This window comes from Trichomycterus rosablanca, chromosome 2 (genome assembly GCF_030014385.1).
Source record: "Trichomycterus rosablanca isolate fTriRos1 chromosome 2, fTriRos1.hap1, whole genome shotgun sequence".
Lineage (NCBI taxonomy): Eukaryota > Metazoa > Chordata > Actinopteri > Siluriformes > Trichomycteridae > Trichomycterus > Trichomycterus rosablanca.
Window position 1 is genome coordinate 10,338,620 of NC_085989.1, and position 25,230 is coordinate 10,363,849.

The following is a 25,230-nucleotide window of genomic DNA, read 5'->3' on the forward strand; positions in this document are numbered from 1 at the left end:
TTGTAGAACTACAAAGTGCTTCTATATGGTAAGTGGAGCTGATAAAATGGACAGTGAGTGTAGAAACAAGGAGGTGGTTTTAATGTTATGGCTGATCAGTGTATACTGTATATGTATTATTACTTTTTAGCCTTTAGTTTTAGTTTTATATTCTTCTCATATCACCCACCCCGTTACTTACACTACCTTTTTATTTACTATACTGGTATTTTTTTTTTGCCCATCTATCTATCTATCTATCTATCTATCTATCTATCTATCTATCTATCTATCTATCTATCTATCTATCTATCTGTCTATCTGTCTATCTATCTATCTGGCATTGGGAACAAGGTAGTCTTGGGAAATACTTTAAGACAGGGCACAAGTCAATTGCAGGGCTTACTCCTCAAGAAGATCTAGATCAGCCCATATACCTCCCCCATGTTTAAAAAAGGTGGAGGTTTTACCACTTACATCCAACTAAGATCATTAAAGTGCTCGCCAATCAGGGTTGAGTACTTGGAAAGCATAGTAGACAAACGTAGTTCTGTTTTCATACCACCGGGCTGTTAAGACCCTAAATCTTGTGCCTTGCTGTCGTCTGATACTTTGACAACAGCTGTTACAAACACAAGGGGAGCCACCGTTAAAGGTCCTGATTAAAAGCTGTTTGCGGCACGACCCCAACGTGTTCATCAAAAGAGGGTCGGAGGGAGGGCAATTAAAACACAAAGCGCGGTATTAAAGAGGCCCTAGAGGGGGGCAATTATGTCGCTCCACCCCGACCCCCGGGGACTAGGAGTCAGAGAGGGGAGAGGGAGAGGAGTGGGAAGGGGGGTCTGCACGGGGTCAGGAGCTCTTTTTTTCGGCCTAGCGAGTGTCTTTTGGAGGCTTACAGTTACTTCATCAATGGGTTTATTCATACAGGCGAAGCCTTTCACTCTCAGCTTTTAACGTCTTTGCTCCTTTCACACACAAGAAACTTCCGTCAGTGCTCATTAAGTGTCGAAGCCTTTTCATCGTAAAGAAGCAGAAAAAAAGAGCATTTTATTCATTGAAGCCCTTTTACCATCTCAAGTCTGTATTCGAGCACAATAAGAACCTTAACAAACTGAATCTGGCGAGGACTATGAATCAAATCGGGGAAGAAATTGGCGTGTTAATGAGCGTGTGCTGAATGATCCGACTTTTGAGTGAGGCTGAAATACACAGAACGGACCAAAATGCGCCCCCTTCCACAACCGTAAGCACGGTGATATGAACCCCATCCCCACAAGCCTTCAAGTTTAAATTCCTCACACCTCACACTTTTCATCCCCGGTCCATATTTCTTTCCTTTCCCCTGATAAGATCTGAATAAATCACACAAAATAAATGCCCTCCGTAAAAAGAGTCAGAACCCGCTTAGGATTACGCAAGCGATCGGACAGGAAATGAGCGAGCGGTGCACGATGAGTCTCCTGATTAGCGATTTCATTAGGTCTGAATTTTGCCTGGAACCTCAAGCTGGTGTGCTGCTAATCTGCATTTAATCTTTGGGTTTTGGGTCTTTCTTCGCTTCTACCCCCCACCGCTCTGTCCACCTAGCTCTCGCTCTTTTAACTCCGGCTGGAATGTGGAATCTCTGGGGGGGACCTACTCTACCGAGTGGTGAAAGGTAAAGGAAATGCTCCGAGTCAGCAGCAGCGCGCACACACACACACACACACACACACACACACACAGCTTAAGATAAGTTATGTACCAGCACTTATTTTCAATTCACCTGTTGTACCATTAGGGCTGTTTTTGTCCACCAGTACATATATTCACATAACATGTCATTGTAATCATCACCCTAACCCTATAACCCTAATCTATCAAACTATATGAAATACATGGTGGGGTACAAGTGTCAGTGGCGGGGTTTTAACCAGTCACATTCTGATTACTAGTCCAGTACCTCAACCACTGTGCCATCGCTACTACATGTAACACAGCCAACTGTATTGGACACAGATCTTAGCTGAATTCTATGGCAAAATATCTATATACGTCCACACAACAATCTAATACATCATTATTCTGTAGTATTATAACAAAGTGGAAGCGATTGGGAACGACAGCAACTCACAAAGTGGTAGCCACGTAAAATGACAGAGCGGGGTCAGCGGATGCTGAGGCGCATAGTGCGCAGAGGTCGCCGACTTTCTGCAGAGTCGATCGCTACAGATTTCCAAACTTCATGTGGCCTTCAGATCAGCTCAAGAACAGTGTGTAGAGAGCTTCATGGAATGGGTCTCCATGGCCGAGCAGCTGCATCCGAGCCTTACATCACAAAGCGCAATGCAAAGCGTCGGATGCTGTGGTGTAAAGCACGCCGCTACTGGACTCTAGAGCAGTGCAGACGTGTTCTCTAGAGTGACGAATCACGCTTCTCCGTCTGCCAATCCGATGGACGAGTCTGGGTTTGGCGGTCGCCAGGAGAACGGTACTTGTCTGACTGCATTGTGCCAAGTGTGAAGTTTGGTGGAGGGGGGATTATGGTGTGGGGTTGTTTTTCAGGAGTTGGGCTCGACCCCTTAATGCAACTTTGTGGGAACAGTTTGGGGATGGCCCCTTCCTGTTCCGACATGACTGCGCACCAGTGCACAAAGCAAGCTCCATAAAGACGTGGATGAGCGAGTTTGGTGCGCAAGTGTGGAACTTGACTGGCCTGCACCTCAACCCGATAGAACACCTTCGGGATGAATTCGAGCGGAGACTGTGAGCCAGGCCTTCTCGTCCAACATCAGTGTCTGACCTCACGAATGCGCTTCTGGAAGAATGGTCAGAAATTCCCATAAACACACTCCTAAACCTTGTGGAAAGCCTTCCCAGAAGAGTTGGTGGGACGTCACTCAGGTTCATATGCGTGTGAAGGCAGACGAGCGAATACTTTTGGCAATATAGTGTGTTCTCAGATGCCTCTGAACTGGTGCGAACGGTGAGCTTTAGCATTCCGGATGACTGGTTCGGAATGCTGCGAGGCCGGATAATCAGGTACTCGAAACGGCTGGATTACGGAGCCCGGGCTTCGGAGGTGGTCATGCGGTTTTATTCATCCGCACCAGACCCTACCTAATGCAGAGAGAGAGCGAGAGAGAGAGAGAGAGAGAGAGAGAGAGAGAGAAAAGCTTGGGGGGCCCGGGGACAGATCTTCTATTGTTCCACTGCTGGGGCGTTACAGTGGAGTGGTTCCAAAAGCGGGGCACAGACCGTTTCAGTAAGTGCTCAGGAGAAATGAGGAAAAGTATAAGAGGCAGATGCTTTATTGGAATGACTAAAGAAAGAGGGAAAAAAAAAATACCAAAGCTTCGTGCCAAGCGAAAAACGAAAGCACTTGATCCAACACTGTTTTGCTTTGAAGTTTGTAAGTGAACATGTGGATGAGAGTGAGGAAGAGCGATGAAAAGGAGGAGAAAGTAAGAAGGGAGAAAGAAAACCAAGAGGGGGACTTTGATACGCCGGAACGGGCTCGGTCTTGCGCTCGTCTGAGCCCCGGCTCGGGCAGGGCCCGCGCTTTCATCTCACCCGTCCATTCATCCGTCTCTGTCTCTTCTCCTCTCCTCCCCCGTGTGTCTGTCGGCGCTCAATAAGCCTGCTTGATCCCCCTGTTTAGGCTACCCCTCCCCCAGGACGAGCCCCTCGTACACCAATCAGAATCCGATCGGTGGAATGTGGAATGCCAGGCATGCCTGTTAGCGTTGGCGCTGCCCGTCCTTCTGCCATGGAGACCCGGGTCTTCTTTAAAGATAAGATTGCGAGCCGGTTTTTCTTAATTCCTTCGATCAACCCACCGCCACCACAGCACACTCATCAATCTTTCTGTTTTTACTCGTCCGTCAGGGCGTCTTTTGTGTCCCCGGCTCGTTCCTCAGGGCCGCCAGATTCTCTTTTCCACTCGGACGGTTTCACCCTTTGTGTGGCCTTTTGAAGGAATGGCCGAACTGTTTCCTCAGTTGATTAAATGAAGTGATAAAGGTGTTGGCATTCTTTGCATATTGAAGTGTTGAAACACTTACTGACGTCCACGGGTGAGAACTTTTGGAACCTGGTCACGGGGATTTTTGTTGAAATTGAAGCATCTGCTTCACTTCCTTATAAGTTTTATTTTTTTATATGTACAATTAGACCACAAGCTTCATCGTCCATTAAAAGATCATAAACTTGAGTACGTTCCCAATTGGTGAATGGATTCTTTCCTTCTTTTCTGGAGCTCTTTTATATGTTCATGCAGTGGTAGCTCAGTGATTAAGGCACTGGACTAGTAATCAGGAGGTTGCTGGTTCAAGCCCTACCACTGCCAGCTGTCACTGTTGGGACCCTGCCTGAGCAAGACCCTTAATCCACTCAGGTGGCGCAGCGGTAAAAACACACGCTGGAACCAGAGCTGGGATCTCGAATACATTGTAGCAAATCTCAGCTCTGCCTGCCGACTACGATTGGCCTGTTGTTCAGATATGGGCAGAACTAAGCCGGATGGGGTCTCTCTCTCATGACATGCAATTATGACCTGCTGGCTATGCTGGCTAATTGATGGCACCTGCACAGAGATGGTGCTCTCAGGGTGTGTCTCTCCGTACGCAATGCTGAGCTGCACTGCACTCGTCAAAGTGTAGGTGATAAGATGCATGCGGCATGCTGTCCCACGTGTCTTCAAAACTGCAGCTCTTGTGGGGTGTTTCCGGTCTGCAGTAGTCAGTATCTATCAAAAGTGGTCCAAGGAAGGAACAGTGGTAAACCGGTGACAGGGTCATGGGCGGCCAAGGCTCATTGATGACGAGCTACTGTAGCTCAAATTGCTGAAGAAGTTAATGCTGGTTCTGATAGGTGTCAGAATACACAGTGCATCAGAGTTGCTGGGCTGTTTTGGAGTTGTTGAGGCCAATTTACGGCTTCAACAATACTGACCGACTCGACTCCACATTCCTGTCCACATTCCTCTCTACGAGAGGTCTGCAACCGACAACAATGCCAAAAATGGCTTTAAGGACAATAATAAATCAAACTTAGTCATATTTAGGAATAGTGGATTTGTAACACAGCCGGTTTGGCTCCACCCCATGTGTTACGGGTAGCAAACTGAGCACCCCCTGACATAAACCACCTTAATCACACACTCTAATCAAACACCCTGGAATCGCCTGAATCTCGAACAATAGGTGTGTGTGTGTGTGAGTGTGAGTGTGTGAGTGAAGAGAGAGAGAGAGAGAGAGAGAGAGAGAGAGAGAGAGAGAGAGAGAGAGAGAGAGAGAGAGTAGTAAGGGTAAGCCCGAAAGCGGATTAAAAACAATGAACGTAACGGTAAGCGAGGCTAAAATCCAACCGCAGTTGTGCGTGAGTGCATGTTCCACAGTGAGTATGTGAGCGAGTAACTAAGTAAGTGACAAGTGCATCATGGGAAGCGCAATCACATTCCCAGTCTTTCAACGTGGGTGAATAACAGCGGCGTGAGCGAGACGGATGTGTGCGAGTAGTAGACTTCTTGTGTGCTCGAGTGTGTGAGAAAGGTATTGTTTACAGCGCGGACAGGATGTGCCGTTTTCCCGGGAAAATAGCCGGCCAGGAAACACACACTGAGCAGGGGAAGTCTCCCACACTTACACAAACACCAGTTCTACACAACCCTTCACCCTTATTTTCGACAGCAGGTTGATGTGCACGGTATAGGCGGTCGGGTGGCACAGCGGTCTATTACGCTATTGGTTGGGTGGGCTGTGTCTGAGGGGGATCGGTGAAGCCATGAATTTGCTGTAAAGGAACTTCAGAGCCCTGGAGCCCTTCTTTGGTTTTCCAGTTTTACCACACCTTTATACTGGCCAGGGTTGCACTGGGTCCAGTTTGTTCAGAATCACTAGGCGCAATGCGGTAACACGCCCCAGACAGGACACCGATCCATCACAGGGCCTCGGCTATCCTCACCCCCCTCAGACATAGCCAATTATGTATGTATGTAATTTTGTTACATTCATGACAGGACAGGTACGTTACTGGCTACATACACAGGACTCACACGGTCATGGACAACTTTGTATCTCCAATTCACCTCACTTGCATGTCTTTGGACTGTTGGAGGAAACTGGAGCGCTTGGAGGAAACCCAAGAAAGGATCCAGCCCGCACCACCTGGGGATCAAACCCAGGACCTTCTTGCTGTGAGGCGACAGTGCTACCCACTGAGCCACCGTGCCGCCGTATGTACAGTGTATCACAAAAGTGAGTACACCCCTCACATTTCTGCAGATATTTAAGTATATCTTTTCATGGGACAACACTGACAAAATGACACTTTGACACAATGAAAAGTAGTCTGTGTGCAGCTTATATAACAGTGTAAATTTATTCTTCCCTCAAAATAACTCAATATACAGCCATTAATGTCTAAACCACCGGCAACAAAAGTGAGTACACCCCTAAGAGACTACACCCCTAAATGTCCAAATTGAGCACTGCTTGTCATTTTCCCTCCAAAATGTCATGTGATTTGTTAGTGTTACTAGGTCTCAGGTGTGCATAGGGAGCAGGTGTGTTCAATTTAGTAGTACAGCGCTCACACTCTCTCATACTGGTCACTGAAAGTTCCAACATGGCACCTCATGGCAAAGAACTCTCTGAGGATCTTAAAAGACGAATTGTTGCGCTACATGAAGATAGCCAAGGCTACAAGAAGATTGCCAACACCCTGAAACTGAGCTGCAGCACAGTGGCCAAGATCATCCAGCGTTTTAAAAGAGCAGGGTCCACTCAGAACAGACCTCGCGTTGGTCGTCCAAAGAAGCTGAGTGCACGTGCTCAGCATCACATCCAACTGCTGTCTTTGAAAGATAGGCGCAGGAGTGCTGTCAGCATTGCTGCAGAGATTGAAAAGGTGGGGGGTCAGCCTGTCAGTGCTCAGACCATACGCCGCACACTACATTAAATTGGTCTGCATGGCTGTCACCCCAGAAGGAAGCCTCTTCTGAAGTCTCTACACAAGAAAGCCCGCAAACAGTTTGCTGAAGACATGTCAACAAAGGACATGGATTACTGGAACCATGTCCTATGGTCTGATGAGACCAAGATTAATTTGTTTGGTTCAGATGGTCTCAAGCATGTGTGGCGGCAATCAGGTGAGGAGTACAAAGATAAGTGTGTCATGCCTACAGTCAAGCATGGTGGTGGGAATGCCATGGTCTGGGGCTGCATGAGTGCAGCAGGTGTTGGGGAGTTACATTTCATTGAAGGACACATGAACTCCAATATGTACTGTGAAATACTGAGCAGAGCATGATCCCCTCCCTCCGGAAACTGGGTCGCAGGGCAGTGTTCCAGCATGATAATGACCCCAAACACACCTCTAAGATGACCACTGCTTTATTGAAGAGGCTGAGGGTAAAGGTGATGGACTGGCCAAGCATGTCTCCAGACCTAAACCCAATAGAACATCTTTGGGGCATCCTCAAGCGGAAGGTGGAGGAGCGCAAAGTCTCGAATATCCGCCAGCTCCGTGATGTCGTCATGGAGGAGTGGAAAAGCATTCCAGTGGCAACCTGTGAAGCTCTGGTAAACTCCATGCCCAGGAGAGTTAAGGCAGTTCTGGGAAATAATGGTGGCCACACAAAATATTGACACTTCAGGAACTTTCCCTAAGGGGTGTACTCACTTTTGTTGCCAGTGGTTTAGACATTAATGGCTGTATATTGAGTTATTTTGAGGGAAGAATAAATTTACACTGTTATATAAGCTGCACACAGACTACTTTTCATTGTGTCAAAGTATCATTTTGTCAGTGTTGTCCCATGAAAAGATATACTTAAATATCTGCAGAAATGTGAGGGGTGTACTCACTTTTGTGATACACTGTATGTTAATAACTGTCTGGCTGTAGATAACACTACTGGGAATTCCACCCTAAGTGGCTCTCTGTCTGGGGGGGGGGGGGGGGGGGATTCCTGTCTAGCACTTAGGGTTTCCTGGTGAAAACGGACCCGCAGTGACCCTGATGATGAGAACGCGGTTCATAAATGAAATGTATTGTTTGAGAAACGTACACATGAAGTAAAAATTCATGTAGATCAAGTCATTTCACATCAAAGTATTCATTGCGGCACATCAAAGGACTACATAATTTGGCCCATTTCTTACTGGGTGAGGAACGAGTACGACTTTAATTAATATTTAATCTCTTTACATTGATCAGCCACCTCCTTGTTTCTACACTCACTGTCCATTTAATCAGCTCCACTTACCATATTTGTAGTTCTACAATAACTGACTGTATTCCATCTATTTCTCTGCATACTTTAAACCTGCTTTCACCCTGTTCTTTAATGGTCAGGACTCTCTCAGGACCACTACAGAGCAGGTATTATTTAGGTGGTGGATCATTGTCAGCACTGCAGTGACACTGACATGGTGGTGGTGTGTTAGTGTGTGTTGTGCTGGTATGAGTGGATCAAACACAACAGCGCTGCTGGAGTTTTTAAATACCGTGTCCACTCACTGTCCACTCTATTAGATACTCCTACCTAGTTGGTCCACCTTGTAGATGTGAAGTCAGAGACGATCGCTCATCCATTGCTGCTGTTTGAGTTGGTCATCTTCTAGACCTCATCAGTGATCACAGGACGCAGCCCACGGGGCGCTGTTGGCTGGATATATTTGGTTGGTGGACTATTCTCAGTCCAGCAGTGACAATGAGGTGTTTAAAAACTCCATTAGCATGCTGTGTCTGATCCACTCATACCAGCACATCACACACTAACACACCACCACCATGTCAGTGTCACTGCAGTGCTGAGACTCATCCACCACCCAAATAATACCTGCTCTGTAGTGGTCCTGACCATTGAAGAACAGAGTAAAAGGAGGTTAAAAAAGTATGTAGAGAAACAGATGGACTACAGTTAGTAATTGTAGAACTACAAAGTGCTTCTATATGGTAAGTGGAGCTGATAAAATGGACAGTGGTGGTTTTAATGTTATGGCTGATCGGTGTATATACAGTATATATTTTATATATAGAGATTTTTCTCATAGTCTTGGGATTGCCATTCCTGTAAGTATTTAGGACTGGTGTTCATCATTTGGCATGTGTTTGACAGAGGTTCATGATCCACAGATAGGGGGGTCTGTTTCCCCTTCAGCAAGTAGGTATGAGTGAGTTAGGTGTGGCTAGATCAGGTATGCTATGGCGAGCCCTAAAAATACAAGAGCAGCCAAATAAAAATATGTTTAAATAACAACATAAAGGTTTGTGAACTTTATTTCTGTAAAGTCCTCAGAGCATTAAATCATTTCATCCGTCAGACTGATTCTGACCTTTTCAATCCTTCAACATATCAAGTAACTCCGGCTTTCGCAAACGACGAGAAAACTTCAAGGTTTCAAATTTAAATGTCATTCCTTTGCATGGCCTTTTGTTTTTCAACCTGATGATCGATGGGTGATGTTCTAGGCCATAAACATGAAACGTTTTCACCGGGCTATTTTTATATACAGATTTCCAAAAATAATGTAGTCCTCATACACACGCTATGCTTTTATTTTAAGGCGGTAGAACAGGTCGTGCACGCGACACAAGTTGTTTTTCTTTGTTAGTTGTTTTAGGGATGCACGAAATCTCACTCTTCACTGCCATCACTCTCACGAGAACAATGACAATTGCGTCAAGCGACATTTTACTATCAATTCAGAATACGCAGCATTGTTGGTTAATTGTTTACAGAATGGTAATTGAATTAGGTGCGCTTGAGCAAGAACATATGCAAACCTTGCTTGAGCTGCGTATTGCAGCTTCCATACACACCGATCAGCCATAACATTAAAACCACCTCCTTGTTTATACACACGAATAAGGTACACATGAAGTCAAAATTCATGTAGATCAACTCATTTCACATCAAAGTATTCATTGCGGCACATCAAAGGACTACATAATTTGGCCCATTTCTTACTGGGTGAAGAACGAGTACGACTTTAATTAATATTTAATCTCTTTACATTGATCAGCCACCTCCTTGTTTCTACACTCACTGTCCATTTTATTAGCTCCACTTACCATATGGATGCACTTTGTAGTTCTTCAATTACTGACTGTAGTCCATCTGTTTCTCTGCATGCTTTGTTAGCCCCCTTTCATGCTGTTCTTCAATGGTCAGGACCCCCACAGGACCACTACAGAGCAGGTATTATTTGGGTGGTGGATCATTCTCAGCACTGCAGTGACACTGACATGGTGGTGGTGTGTGGTGTGTGACACCTCACTGTCACTGCTGGACTGAGAATAGTCCACCAACCAAAAATATCCAGCCACCAGCACCCCGTGGGCAGCGTCATGTGACCACTGACGAAGGTCTAGAAGATGACCGACTCAAACAGCAGCAATAGATGAGCGATCATGGACTAACTAGGTAGGAGTGTCTAATAGAGTGGACACGGTATTTAAAAACTCCACTCATACCAGCACAACACACAGAAACACACCACCACCATGCCAGTGTCGCTGCAGCGCTGAGAATCATCCACCACCCAAATAATACCTACTCTGTAGTGGTCCTGGGAGAGTCCCAACCATTGAAGAACAGAGAAACAGATGGACTACAGTCAGTAACTGTAGAACTACAAAGTGCTTCTATATGGTAAGTGGCTGATCGGTGTATTCCATCATTCAATATATGAGTGTTATTTAAATCGGTAACTTTGGAAAGACAAGGTTCGTGAAATTAGGCACATTTTCCCATGAAGTATGACCCTCGGTGCTTTGCATTCCCAGGTGAGCCAAACATTCAGCTTAAGATTCCATAGAAGACCTGAAAACAGAACTTTCCGTAATGATAGAACTACACATTGAGCCATTTGTTTCTAAAACCAGATTAAATTAACCAGAAGCAACCTGATTATGCACTGTAAAGGAAAAAATACTAGAAAATAATAGTGGGTGAGTAGTGCAATGAAAAGAGGTTGGGGGGGGCAAGAAAGGAGAACTGGCACAAATAGCTGGGAAAGTAAAATGAGCAAGGGACCAGTCCAGTCGGGTGGTGACGAAAAAGAGTGCGCACTGCATGATGCCAAAAGTGAAAAAATATAATCATAATAAATAAATCAGAGGGAAAAGAAAGATGGGAACATTCTGCTGCTTTAAAAGAGGTGCATGTAGGAGGGTAGGGTGGGCTAAACCCCCATTCAGAGATTTCAAAAGCTGCAGAAAGAGCGACACACTATACACAGCACTGCACAGTAAATGGAACCTCATTACCCGCTCCTGTATATACAGGGGGGGGGGGCTGAGAATTAAACACAACTGTGACGAGCAGACAAAAGCAAAATAGCACCTGTACCAACAGTGGTCCGGTTTCTAACCCCCCCGTTCTACACACGCGGTGACGGACGGACGCGGTGAGCGGTGCTCTATCTCTGCCGCTGAACCCTGCCGTGATTGGTCACGCTCCCGCCTGGCTTTGTTCGCCGTCAGAGCCGCAATGGGAGCTTAGCTAATTTGGGAGGGACGCATAACAAAAAAAGAATTTAGCCTAACTTGGCAACCGGTGCCTATAGAGTGCCGAGCATCATATAGGTCGACTGGTTTAAAATATCGCACCGAGCACCATCGGGGGCTAATTAATCCGTATAAAGAGTCCCTTTCAAAAGGGGGCAAATGGTAACAAATCGGGGTGACAGGCAACACACACACACACGGAGAGAGAGAGAGAGTAGTGAAGGGAAAGAGTTAATGAAAAGAAGGAAAGAAAGAGTGAACTTTGTGCCAGTGAGCCAAGCCAAGACGTACCATGGGCATGCAGCCAGGGGCAAGACAGAGGCGTGGAAGAAAAATGGAGACAGGTAGAGCGAGAAGGAGAAGGAAAATGAGGGAAAATAAAATAAAAAAAAAAACAATAAGGAAAGCAAACAGAGAGAAACCTTCAACAGCAAGGTGTAATGTGACTGGAACGACTACAACTCTGAGCGTCTCTAAGTGGAAACTCTTAAGTGGAAGAAAAAGTTGGCTCTACGTGGTGAACTTGGCTCTAATGGTTATGAGAAGAACTACAGCAGTAGATCAGGTTCTTCCAGCCAAGTGCTGGTAATTTAGCAGGGGAGTCCAGCATGTTTTCATTTGTGAGCTACAATCACAGTGTGGGCAATAAGCAGTGATATAAACGGTCAGGGTTGGCTTGTCATGTGACGCCCTTACTCGAATCACACTGTTTTTACCAATGTTACATCACGTTCTCTAGATACTTCTACCGTATCGGTCATCGTACAGTGCATAGTGAATAGAATTAACATGACCTTATTTGGCGTTTTCCATTGTTAATAGAATTGAGTGGATGCTGATGCCGATCCTACTTAAAGTGACCTGAGAATAGTCCACCAACCTAAAATATATCCAGCCAACAGCGCCCCGTGGGCAGCGTCCTGTGACCGCTGATGAAGGTCTAGAAGATGACCGACTCAAACAGCAGCAATAGATGAGCGATCGTCTCTGACTTTACATCTATAAGGTGGACCAACTAGGTAGGAGTGTCTAATAGAGTGGCCAGTGAGTGGACACATTTGACATTTTCGGCATTTAGCAGACGCTTTTATCCAAAGCGACTTACGGTTATGAGGGTTAAGGGCCTTGCTCAGGGGCCCAACAGTGGCAGTTTGGCGGTGGTGGGGCTTGAACCCGGAAACCTTCTGATTGCCAGTCCAGTACCTTAACAACGGAGCTATCACTGCGCACAGTATTTAAAAACTCCAGCAGCGCTGCTGTGTCTGATCCACTCGTACCAGCACAACACACTAACACACCACCACCATGTCAGTGTCTCTGCAGTACTGAGATCATCCACCACCTTAATAATACCTGCTCTGTAGTGGTCCTGGGAGAGTTGTGACCATTGAAGAAAAGCATGAAAGGGGGCTAACAAAGCATGCAGAGAAACAGATGGACTACAGTCAGTAATTGTAGAACTACAAAGTGCTTCTATATGGTAAGTGGAGCTGATATACACCATTATAACCAATACAACTCTATTGTTGTGTGTATTTCAGTTGTACTGTGTGACAGTGTATGTTCTTGTTGTATTTTATATAATTCCAGTAAAACCCAGACTGGTAAAAACCAGTACAGGACCAGTGAGGAATGATCGTGCAGTGTGTCAGCGTTAAAAGGAAGTCGAGTTAATGTGTGTCAGAGTTGGTGGATGAGGGCAGAATTATGCCGGCACTCCCCAATCACTCACTCGCCCACACACATGCCAATTTTAAGTTGATCAACTTTAGAGCACGAAAGACAGAGACAGTAATACTCGAGCTTATGTGTACAATACGAACACACCCACAAGCTGGAACAAGTACAATACGAGCATGCACAAACTCATCAGTGCAGTTTGTTTCTCAGAACTGGACACACACACACACACACACACACACACACACACACACACACACACACACAGAGTCACGAATATATTCACGCATACACAAAGTAACTGTCAAAGACAATTGCCACTTGTGTTAAAACTAATCTGGACCCTGCTTGCAGGCATTGCTGACCTTGGAGTCAAGCTGCCCCGAGGCCCACACCCATTCACGCTCGCTCGCTCGGGTACGCACTAGGGATGTCCCGATCAAGGCATTTTTTAACCGATCGGAATCGGCTTTACTAAACCCGATCGTAATCCCGATCTTTTGTTTTACATCAGCATGTCCGCCGTGTGGAAATACTTCGAATTGGAAAGTGAAACGAGTCCAACAGCGGTGTAATGTCTGCAATGCGAGCGTTTCACGAGGCGGTAGGAGCAGAGCTGCGCTCATTACTGTAGAATTTTACTATTTATATGGTGTGTGAGTCGAGGATCACTCCGGTTTACAAAACAACGCAGTGATGCACTCGTTTAATAAAGAAATAAATACACGCTATATTCACAAATTGTCGGGAGCAGAACACTTTATTAACTTCTTCCTTTACGGTACTGAATAGCGGACAGCTAGAGCCAAGCACGCTATTTCATGCACTATGGAAGCCCCAAAGGGTCAAAACACACTCACTTCGCATAGAAACGTCCATCAAACCACTGTCAAAATACAAGCACTTTAAAAACTAGCTTTCCTTCATAACAAAAGAGCCTTTCCATTTTATTTTGGTATTCAGGTTTTACTGTAATGCTTTTAAGTAACTTTTTTTCTTATATTCAAGTTAAGCTGCTACACAGATTTCTGTTCATTTTTAGTGTATCACTGCATTAAACAGATTTTTTTTCTTCGAATGTAAACTTTAAAGTAAAACTGTAATTATAAAACGGATAGTTCCGGTCCTAAAATCTGATTGGCTGAGCCGCGTTCGAAGCCGTTGTAAAATCCCCGATAAACTCACACCTATGACCACCTCACATCATTCCATATTAATACGCCACTGAATCGAAAAAGTTAATGTTATTTTCGCCCTTATGTTGCCTAGCAACACTGTTAATCGAACTATTTTGCGTCGCGGAAGAATGCTTTATTGTAAGTTTATACACAATAAATACATTTATGAATTAAACATTGTTGTATTTATTATATTTTATGTTGACCGCCGTTTTATAAAAGCAATAAGCCACTCGAGACCGTACGTTACTGTTACGATTTTAGCACGGGGAAAGAAGTTTTAGGCACTCCGCTTCGCATCGTGCCAAAACGTCATCCCCGTGCTAAAATCACAGTAACGTACGGCCTCTCGTGGCTTATTGCTTTATTATCTCACTCATTTTGATTGATTTTGTAAAAATACAAAACATTAAGCCAATAGCTTGGATGCAGCATTTTTCCCTTCAGCACTGCAGAGCTATTTAGTTGTTAAACATGTACACTGGATTAATTTGAATAACTGTAATGTACTTGAAGTGTGCACTGTGTGAACAGTATTATCCAGTTATTATCTAAACAATATCTAGAAAATACAAGTATCGGTTTGAGACTCGGTATCGGATCAGGATCAAAATTAATAATCGGGATCGGTATCGGGAACAAAAAAACGTGATCGGGACATCCCTAGTACACACACACACACATATACAGTGTATCACAAAAGTGAGTACACCCCTCACATTTCTGCAGATATTTAAGTATATCTTTTCATGGGACAACACTGACAAAATGACACTTTGACACAATGAAAAGTAGTCTGTGTGCAGCTTATATAACAGTGTAAATTTATTCTTCCCTCAAAATAACTCAATGTACAGCCATTAATGTCTAAACCACCGGCAACAAAAGTGAGTACACCCCTTAGTGAAAGTTCCTGAAGTGTCAATATTTTGTGTGGCCACCATTATTTCCCAAAACTGCCTTAACTCTGCTGGGCATGGAGTTTACCAGAGCTTCACAGGTTGCCACTGGAATGCTTTTCCACTCCTCCATGACGACATCACGGAGCTGGCGGATATTCGAGACTTTGTGCTCCTCCACCTTCCGCTTGAGGATGCCCCAAAGATGTTCTATTGGGTTTAGGTCTGGAGACATGCTTGGCCAGTCCATCACCTTTACCCTCAGCCTCTTCAATAAAGCAGTGGTCGTCTTAGAGGTGTGTTTGGGGTCATTATCATGCTGGAACACTGCCCTGCGACCCAGTTTCCGGAGGGAGGGGATCATGCTCTGCTTCAGTATTTCACAGTACATATTGGAGTTCATGTGTCCCTCAATGAAATGTAACTCCCCAACACCTGCTGCACTCATGCAGCCCCAGACCATGGCATTCCCACCACCATGCTTGACTGTAGGCATGACACACTTATCTTTGTACTCCTCACCTGATTGCCGCCACACATGCTTGAGACCATCTGAACCAAACAAATTAATCTTGGTCTCATCAGACCATAGGACATGGTTCCAGTAATCCATGTCCTTTTTTGACATGTCTTCAGCAAACTGTTTGCGGGCTTTCTTGTGTAGAGACTTCAGAAGAGGCTTCCTTCTGGGGTGACAGCCATGCAGACCAATTTGATGTAGTGTGCGGCGTATGGTCTGAGCACTGACAGGCTGACCCCCCACCTTTTCAATCTCTGCAGCAATGCTGACAGCACTCCTGCGCCTATCTTTCAAAGACAGCAGTTGGATGTGACGCTGAGCACGTGCACTCAGCTTCTTTGGATGACCAACGCGAGGTCTGTTCTGAGTGGACCCTGCTCTTTTAAAACGCTGGATGATCTTGGCCACTGTGCTGCAGCTCAGTTTCAGGGTGTTGGCAATCTTCTTGTAGCCTTGGCCATCTTCATGTAGCGCAACAATTCGTCTTTTAAGATCCTCAGAGAGTTCTTTGCCATGAGGTGCCATGTTGGAACTTTCAGTGACCAGTATGAGAGAGTGTGAGAGCTGTACTACTAAATTGAACACACCTGCTCCCTATGCACACCTGAGACCTAGTAACACTAACAAATCACATGACATTTTGGAGGGAAAATGACAAGCAGTGCTCAATTTGGACATTTAGGGGTGCAGTCTCTTAGGGGTGTACTCACTTTTGTTGCAGGTGGTTTAGACATTAATGGCTGTATATTGAGTTATTTTGAGGGAAGAATAAATTTACACTGTTATATAAGCTGCACACAGACTACTTTTCATTGTGTCAAAGTGTCATTTTGTCAGTGTTGTCCCATGAAAAGATATACTTAAATATCTGCAGAAATGTGAGGGGTGTACTCACTTTTGTGATACACTGTATATGCTCGCGTACAGGGAGACACTTGCACGTCCTCACAGCGGGTTCTGTTCGATCATGTAGGATCCACATCAGGGTCGGGTGCAGGGAGGAATATAGCCTGGAATACAGGGTGTAAATCTATCACAGGGCATCACGTGCGCTCACGTACTAACTGGCGGTTCACATCCGGGGGCAATTTTGTATAGATGAATCTATCTGCTGCTAAAGTAGATGAACAGTTCTAAAGCTGGGCGTTACAAACCCTGGGCCAGGCATGAAACTGAAACCAACACAAATTTAATTGACGGATAATGATTGTGGGTTCACTTAGATTTGACTTACTTTATTAGGATTTTATTTTATTAGGATGTTTTACACACTGTGGTTACACAACATTCATCAGTCCAAGTCTTTAATGTCAAACACAGTCATGGACAATTCAGTATCTCCAATTCACCTCACTTGCACGTCTTTGGAACATGTGGAGAACATGCAACCTCCACACAGAACCTGACCACTCTAGCCGGAAATCAGACCCAGGACCTTCTTGCTGTGAGGAGACAGTGCTACCCAACGAGCCAGGGTGCAACCGGATTGTGCAAGGGGAAGGCACTAATACGTGAGCCACAGAGCTCCCAGAGGAGACCCACACAGACACGGGGAGAACATGCAAACTCCACACAGGAAGGGTCCGGACCGCTCCACCTGGGAATCAGACCCAGGACCTTCTTGCTGTGAGGCGACAGTGCTACCCACCAAGCCACTCTACTTAAGCCTTTTATTCCTTCACAGATATAAACACTGTTTGGTTTCGTTTACCCCTTTTCCCATCAACTTAATCCCAAATGATGCCCGTAAATGCCCTCTCTCATTTGTTCGGCTTCCCGATCGCCATCCCCCTTCAGCTCAGAGTCGTTCAATCTGACAAGCCCGTTTTCTTTCTGGTTCTGTGTGGCCCTGCAGCCAATGGAGTCAAGTTACCCTAAATCACATGTGTCAAACTGAGGGCCCCGAGGGCCTGGGGGTCTGCACAGATTACTGTTTTCTCTCTTCAGAAGGTACCAAATCTCACAAGTTTGGTCATGGGCTGGAGAGCTGACTCACCGCTGTAATAAATCAACGAAACGTCAGGCCAGATTCATAGAAATGCTTGAGAGCCACAGCGATTGTGCTGCAAACAGATGTAGTTCTGAGAAACGCTGCGATTGGCTAGTAATAAGCATCAGCAAGTTGTCAAAAGGTACATTTTAAAACATACACTTTAGTACGCATGCTTGTTTTTTTTAAATGCAGTCTGTTCTGACTCTAAATACTGCAAGTATCTATTAAATAGGCCATGCTTGCTGACATTTAGAGAGACTCAAAGGCTGCGATTAAAAGACAGCAAAGCGGATAATTTTATTCAGACAATAGTCCACTTTACCACCACCTTGTTTCTACACTCACTGTCCATTTTATCAGCTCCACTTACCATATAGAAGCACTTTGCAGTTCTACAATTACTGACTGTAGTCCTTCTGCTTCTCTGCATGCTTTGTTAGCCCCCTTTCATGCTGTTCTTCAATGGTCAGGACTCTCCCAGGACCACTACAGAGCAGGTATTATTTAGGTGGTGGATCATTCTCAGCACTGCAGTCACACTGACATGGTGGTGGTGTGTTAGTGTGTGTTGTGCTGGTATGAGTGGATAAGTTTTTAAACACCTCACTGTCACTGCTGGACTGAGAATAGTCCACCAACCAAATATATCCAGCCACCAGCACCCTGTGGGCAGCATCCTGTGACCACTGATGAAGGTCTAGAAGACGACCGACTCAAACAGCAGCAATAGATGAGCGATCGTCTCTGCCTTTACATCTACAAGGTGGACCAACTAGGTAGGAGTGCCTAATAGAGTGGACAGTGAGTGGACACGGTATTTGGTATTTAAAAACTCCAGCAGTGCTGCTCTGTCTGATCCACTCATACCAGCACAACACACACTAACACACCATCATGTCAGTGTCACTGCAGTGCTAAGAATGATCCACCACCCAAATAATACCTGCTCTGTAGGGGTCCTGACCATTGAAGAACAGGGTGAAAGCAGGCTAAAAAGGTATGTAGAGAAACAGATGGACTACAGTCAGTAAATGTAGAACTACAAAGTGCTTCTATATAAGTGCAGCTGATAAAATGGACAGTGAGTGTAGAAACAAGGAGGTGGTTTAAATGTTACCTAACCATTAACCACTGACAATAGGTAACGTGTTAATGCAACATATTCTAATGCACTTTGTTGGCAGTGCATTAATTCCACTAATTAATCAACCACTGGACTGTTGACCAACCAATCACTGAACATTTGCTATCGCTGATCTCTGACGTTACCAAAAAAGAGCAGCATTTTCAATCCTGCTCCTGCTGTACGCCTTCCCTGGACATCTCAGCGTTACTCCTCCCTCCATGATAATTAGCCTCCGAGTTGACTTGGTTGTAAGGACGTCAATGATTAACTGCTCGACCGATAGCCTACATAGAAGTCAATGTTTGATTACGGTTGGCGGTTGACGCTTGATTCAAATTGAAAGCAAGGCTACAGTATGTATAGGGAAGAAGCGCTGATTTAAAACACACCCCAGCCCACCTTTAATATGCATGTGTAAGCTCTGTGTACAGCCACGTTGAGAGTTTTTAATTAGAACGCATTTATATAATATAATATGCATAATGAACATCACAATCAGAAGCCGATTGTGTCAGTATAGAATCTGACTGCATGCAGGATAAAACAACGTGGATATTTTTGAATCATCTTCCAGTATCTTAAAGCAACATTAACGCGGTCAAGATTAAAAAGCTTTAATATTTAGACTGTATTTTATACATGATCAGCATGCTTAGTTGGCGTTTATGATGTACCGAATGAAATCTGCATTCTGACTCTTGAACTGGTCACGGTGTTTATGCTCTACATTACTGCCATGTAGACTGAGACTTTTTTTTTTTTTAAATCAATAAAGCATGACGGCTTGTTAATATAAAATGATGTGTTTTATATTCTGATAGGATTAATGACTTTCAGTTACCAGTTAAAATAAATTGGCAAAATTTGCATCCACACTTGGTGGTCTTAGTTGGGACTCTGAAGCACTCACTGAAGCAGTCTGGTGATCCTGATGGACTGGATTAATACATGGGTGTCACACTTCAGTCTTTCTACATGTGCAAGTTGAAACAAATGTGGTAGAGGAGGAAAAACAACAATCACTGCCAGTGAATGGGGTGTCACAATGTCAACACCTGTGGCGGTGTAACTCTTTGACATGGTGTTTAGTAAGGTAGCATGTGATTTGGAACAGAGCCCAAAAACTGACAGGTCGATCTCGCATTACAAGACTATGTGGTAAAAGTCTGTATATGTATAGATCAGATAGCAAAATTGCACAACTAAATGTTCCACACATACAATCATGCAAAACTACTGTACCGTACATTATTTATAAAGACTTCACAATGCTGCATATATTGTAAAAAAAAATCATTATAATGTACATATCCAGGACTATATCTACTGAATAAGAATCATTATATTATTAGGCGCAATTAAGGGGAGCTTGTGTTTTACAGAATGCTTGCAGTTCCACATTTCTGCCAGAGATGTCGCCAAATATCCCATCTAAAAAGGTATTAGCTGCAGCTTTAATGTATTTCGATGTTTGTTTACATTAAGCCAATATAACATTCACTTGTGTATTCATTGTTATTGTAAAAACAAAAATAGGAAACAAAAAAAAAAAGTGTGTCAATATTGACCTTATGCTTTTTGGGACTAAACAACATTGGGTATTGTCATACAGGAATATAAAAAGGGGTGCAGTTTTAATAAATCAATGTACATGACAATGATTGCACAAGAACCAAAATGTAGGGCTTTTTGCTTGTGTGGTAAAGTCTATATATACAATTAAATGTTTCACACATACAATCAACCTACATTATTTAAAATACTTTACAATGCTGTATGTAAGGTTGGGTGGTCACACCCTAAAAAAAATCAGGTTAAAATGAACAGAAGTCATGAGTAACGTTTATTTAGGACTACATCTACTGAATAAGAATCATTATATTATTAGGTGCAATTGAGGGGAGCTTGTCTTCTACCAATTGCTTGCAGTTCCATATTTCTGCCAGAGATGCCGCCAAATACCTCAATCTAAAAAAAGTTATTAGCTGCCGCTTTAATGTATTTTGATGTTTGTTTACATTAAGCCAATATAATATTCATGTGTGTATTTATTGTTATTGTAAAAACAAAAATAGTAAACTAAAAAAAAATTGTGTCAATATTGACCTTATGCTTTTTGGGACTAAATAACGTTGGATATTGTCATACAGGAATATAAAAAGGGGTGCAGTTTTAATAAATCAATGTACATTACAAAACGCAGTGCTTTTTGCTTTGTTAAACTTGACTTTTTTATTCTTATTTATAAAGTCTTGTTTGTTAGAAAACACAATAATGTAGAAATTTTGGAAACACAATGTACAATAATGACCGTCTGATTTGCACTAGCTGGGCTAATTATGAAGTGCAGATTTTATCAGACATGTTCGGTGTGTTTAAGTGTGTGAAACAGGTTAAATATCCGAATTTAAGCCCTTTCACTTAAGAGCTGAATGAATGTAAAATAATTAAAATAAAACTTGACTAAACGACTTACTTTGGGTTGGTGCTGTTCCAGAAAACGCTGTGTCTGTCAGCCGTGCTGAGGCGAACACAAACACTTGCTACGACGCAGCACAGAAACAACAGCAAATCCATTGCGGAGTTCTGGATACCACGAAGTAGGTTAAAAAAGTTAAGCAAAAAGGTGAAAAATTCTCTTCGCTCTGTGGTGTTAAAACCCTTCAGCTATATTTCATACAGTGTAAATGAAAATAAAATCCGCAAATCAGCCGCTTGGTAGAAACACTGCATCAACGCTCAGCTCCCACTCCGTCTCTCAACACATCCACGCACTACTGAATGAAATCTTACTGCACCTTCACCGATGCGTAGCGGTAAGGATAGGCCACGCCCATACGGCACAATCAGCCAATCAGCGAGAAGCGCTGATAAGCCGCATACTAGCGTACTAGAGCGGAGTTTATTATTAATAATAATAATAATAATAATAGTAAACATCTAACAATTGTCCTAATAATTCAACAAAAATAATGTTGTAATTGTATTACAACAAAACTACTACTACTGTTATTTATAAAAATTAATAATAGAAATAATAACAATAAACCAACAAGAAAACAAAAAACAACAAGAAAAAAAGAATATCATTATTATTGTTATTATTATTATTAGGCTACATCAAATGTCACCTTAATGTTGGCATGCTTTTACATATTTCATAACTTTAATTCTTAATAAATAATTTAACTGAGCATTAAATTCTTCTAAATCAGACACTCTCTGAGCTAAACACTTTATCCAGATTAGGATCATGGTAATAATAATAATAATAATAATAATAATAATAATAATAATAATAATAATAATAATAAAACATCTAACAGTTGTCCAGAATATTACAACAAAAACAAATAATAAGAGTTATAAAACCATTAAACACTTATCCTGAGTATTGAACATGATAAAGAAAAAATATTATTATTATTATTATTATTATTATTATTATTCTTAGGCTACATCAAAAGTCATCTTAATGTTGGCATGCCTTCACATAGGGCATAACTATTTCTAAACAAATAATTTTACTAAGCATTAAATTCTTCTACTAAATCAGACACTCTCTATTAACTAAACGCCTTTTCCAGAATAAAATAATGGTAGTAATAATAATAATAATAATAATAATAATAATAATAATAATAACATTAAACATCTAACAATTGTCCAGAAGAGTTAAGAAGAGTTATGAAAACATTAAATAGTTATCCAGAATATTACAACAAAAACAACAAGAAAAAAAGAATTGTATTATTATTAATATTGTTGTTATTATTATGCTACATCAAATGTCATCTTAAGGTTGGCATGCCTTCACATATGGCATAACTTTAACTGAGCATCAAATTCTTCTAAATCAGACACTCTCTCAGCTAAACGCTTCATCCAGAATATCATCATGGTAATAATAATAATAATAATAACATTAACAATAAGAAGGAGTTATAAAAATATTAAACAGTTATTAAACAGAAAAAAAAGAACGTTTTTATTATAAATATTATTATTATTAGAACTTAAATCAGACACTCTCCCAGCTAAACGCCTTATCCAGAATAAAGTCATGATAATAATAATAATAATAATAATAATAATAATAATAACAACAACAACAAGTCGTCCAGAATATTACAACAAAAACAACAACAATAAGAAAAAGAAGAGTTATGAAAACATTAAACAGTTACTCAGAATATTACAACAACAAGAAAAAAAAGGTTATTATTATTATTATGGTATAACTTTAATTCTTAATAAATAATTTGACTGAGCATTACATTTTTCTAAATCAGACCCTCTTAGCTGAACGCTTTATTCAGATTAAGGTCTGGATTCATGGTAATAAAAAATAAAATAAAATAAATAATAATAATAATAATAACATTAAACATCTAACAATTGTCCAAAATATTACAACAAGAAACAAGAACAAGAAAAACAGAAGAATGCTATTATTATTATTATTTTTATTATAATTATTATTATTATTATTATTATTATTATGCTACATCAAATGTCATCTTAATGTAGGCATGCCTTCACATATGGCATAACTTTATTTCTTAATAAATAATTTAACTGAGCATTACATTCTTCTAAATCAGACTCTCTCAGCTAAACCATTATCCAGATTAAGGTCATGGTGGGTCTGGTGCCATCCAAAACTACTCAGCGTACGGGAGGAAAACATCCTGTAAAGGTCAGCTGTTCGTCGGAGGCCACACACACCCACATTTTGAGTAACCACTTCCTTCACCTCCTGAATGTTTTGAGGGATTGAGTAAAAACCGAAACACTTTGTTTGTCCCTTGAATGTGGGGGACAAAGAGAGCGCCTCCTAAACAGCATATACAGAGAAAAGAAATGCTACCAATGTTCTTGTGCTGGATGCTCTCACTCTTACAAAGTCTTACTAGAAACTACATGACATTGTTCTTGTTAATACTCTTACATTTATTACAAAATAAGATTTATTTTTAATCTATCCTTGTTACATAAGAGGTCCAGAGTCTCTGAGTAAAAATACACAGACACTGTAGTATGTGGATTGGGTGGAAGCCCACTGTCGCCCTCTATGGTTCCTTGAATATAGACATTGAGGTAAAATAATGACCGTTCCAAATTATTAGCTTCTAAAATTAGCCTTAGCTTTTTAGCTTCTAATTAGTTTATAATTTAGAGAACTTTGGTACATTTCCAGAAACAAAGTAGTCAATAAAGTTATAAAAAGTACTGCTGGTGTGGTGCTAATTCAGTTTTCATTTGAACCCTCCCAAACAAGTGAAACTAATCACACGCTATTGTTTTGAGCTGATGGGTCATTTAGCATCGGACATCAAGCTGTGCACTTTCATCTGCTCAGATCAGAGATGGGGACTCGTTTCAAATGACTGACTCGTGACTCGCAAAAAATGACAACGAAAGTCAGCAGCATGTGTTAACATTAGTTCCATGTGACAATAATATGTATACTGTATATATATATATATATATATAAATAAATATATATATATATATATATGATCCGACATCATTCTGATCGTGTCATTTTCTGCTCTCTGATCATTTAACCCGCAACGCACGCAATGGCTAAATGTTCCAGCCAGCTTCCGGCGTAGTGATGAAGCGTCGCTCCCTCCTCCCTCTTTTGGATTAGATTCTCACTTAAAATGGTGGAATACCCTACATAGTGCACTTCACTGGAACAGCTGGGGTGAATGGAACGCTCCTACAGAATTGGCACTAATGGTCGGAAGACCGCTTTCTGAACCAATCAGACCTTCTGATTTTAATTTTTAGTAAGAAATGCTGTCATTTGTATTTATTTAGTTTGCAGCGTCACACAGATGATGTGTCCGTGAAACGCTTGAGTTCGTGTTTTACTTCACAACCGGGAAAAGTTTGGAGGTTTTTAATTATAAGATAATTTACTAACAAACTAACGGATATTTCTAATAGGACAACACACGGTTATAAATGTAATATAGCATCTGGAAGAACATAAGCTTAGGTAAGCAGTGGTTATGATTTTTTTTTGCTGTGTTTTGGATTTTGGCCGCTGTGCCGTGATTTATCGTGCGCTTTTGTTTTGCAATGAAAACAAAACGTATCAGTTTAAGCTTTTAACTGGTACCTTCTTGTTACGGAAATTACATTCATTCAGGCACTAAGTAAAACGGCAAAATACAGTTGCTAATCTGTTGTTTTTTATCTAAACTTACATATTATTTGTTGACTCGTGACTTGACTTGGACTAGCCTAAAGACTTGTGACTTGACTCAGACTCTAGCCTAAAGACTCGTGACTTGACTCGGACTCGTATTTTGTGACTTGTGAACATCTCTGGCTCAGATTCC

The 25,230-nt window shown here is 42.2% G+C and overlaps 1 protein-coding gene across 1 annotated transcript in view; it reads right to left on the bottom strand.

Annotated features, from left to right (window-relative positions):
• The window catches only part of efna1a (ephrin-A1a), a 37,919-nt gene extending 16,468 nt beyond the window's left edge, over window positions 1-21,451 (bottom strand). The window contains exon 1 of the mRNA XM_062990079.1: window positions 21,351-21,451. Within this exon, the coding sequence (XP_062846149.1) occupies window positions 21,351-21,451 (101 nt within the window). The remainder of the gene's footprint in view (window positions 1-21,350) is intronic.
• Between the last annotated feature and the right edge of the window lie 3,779 nt (window positions 21,452-25,230).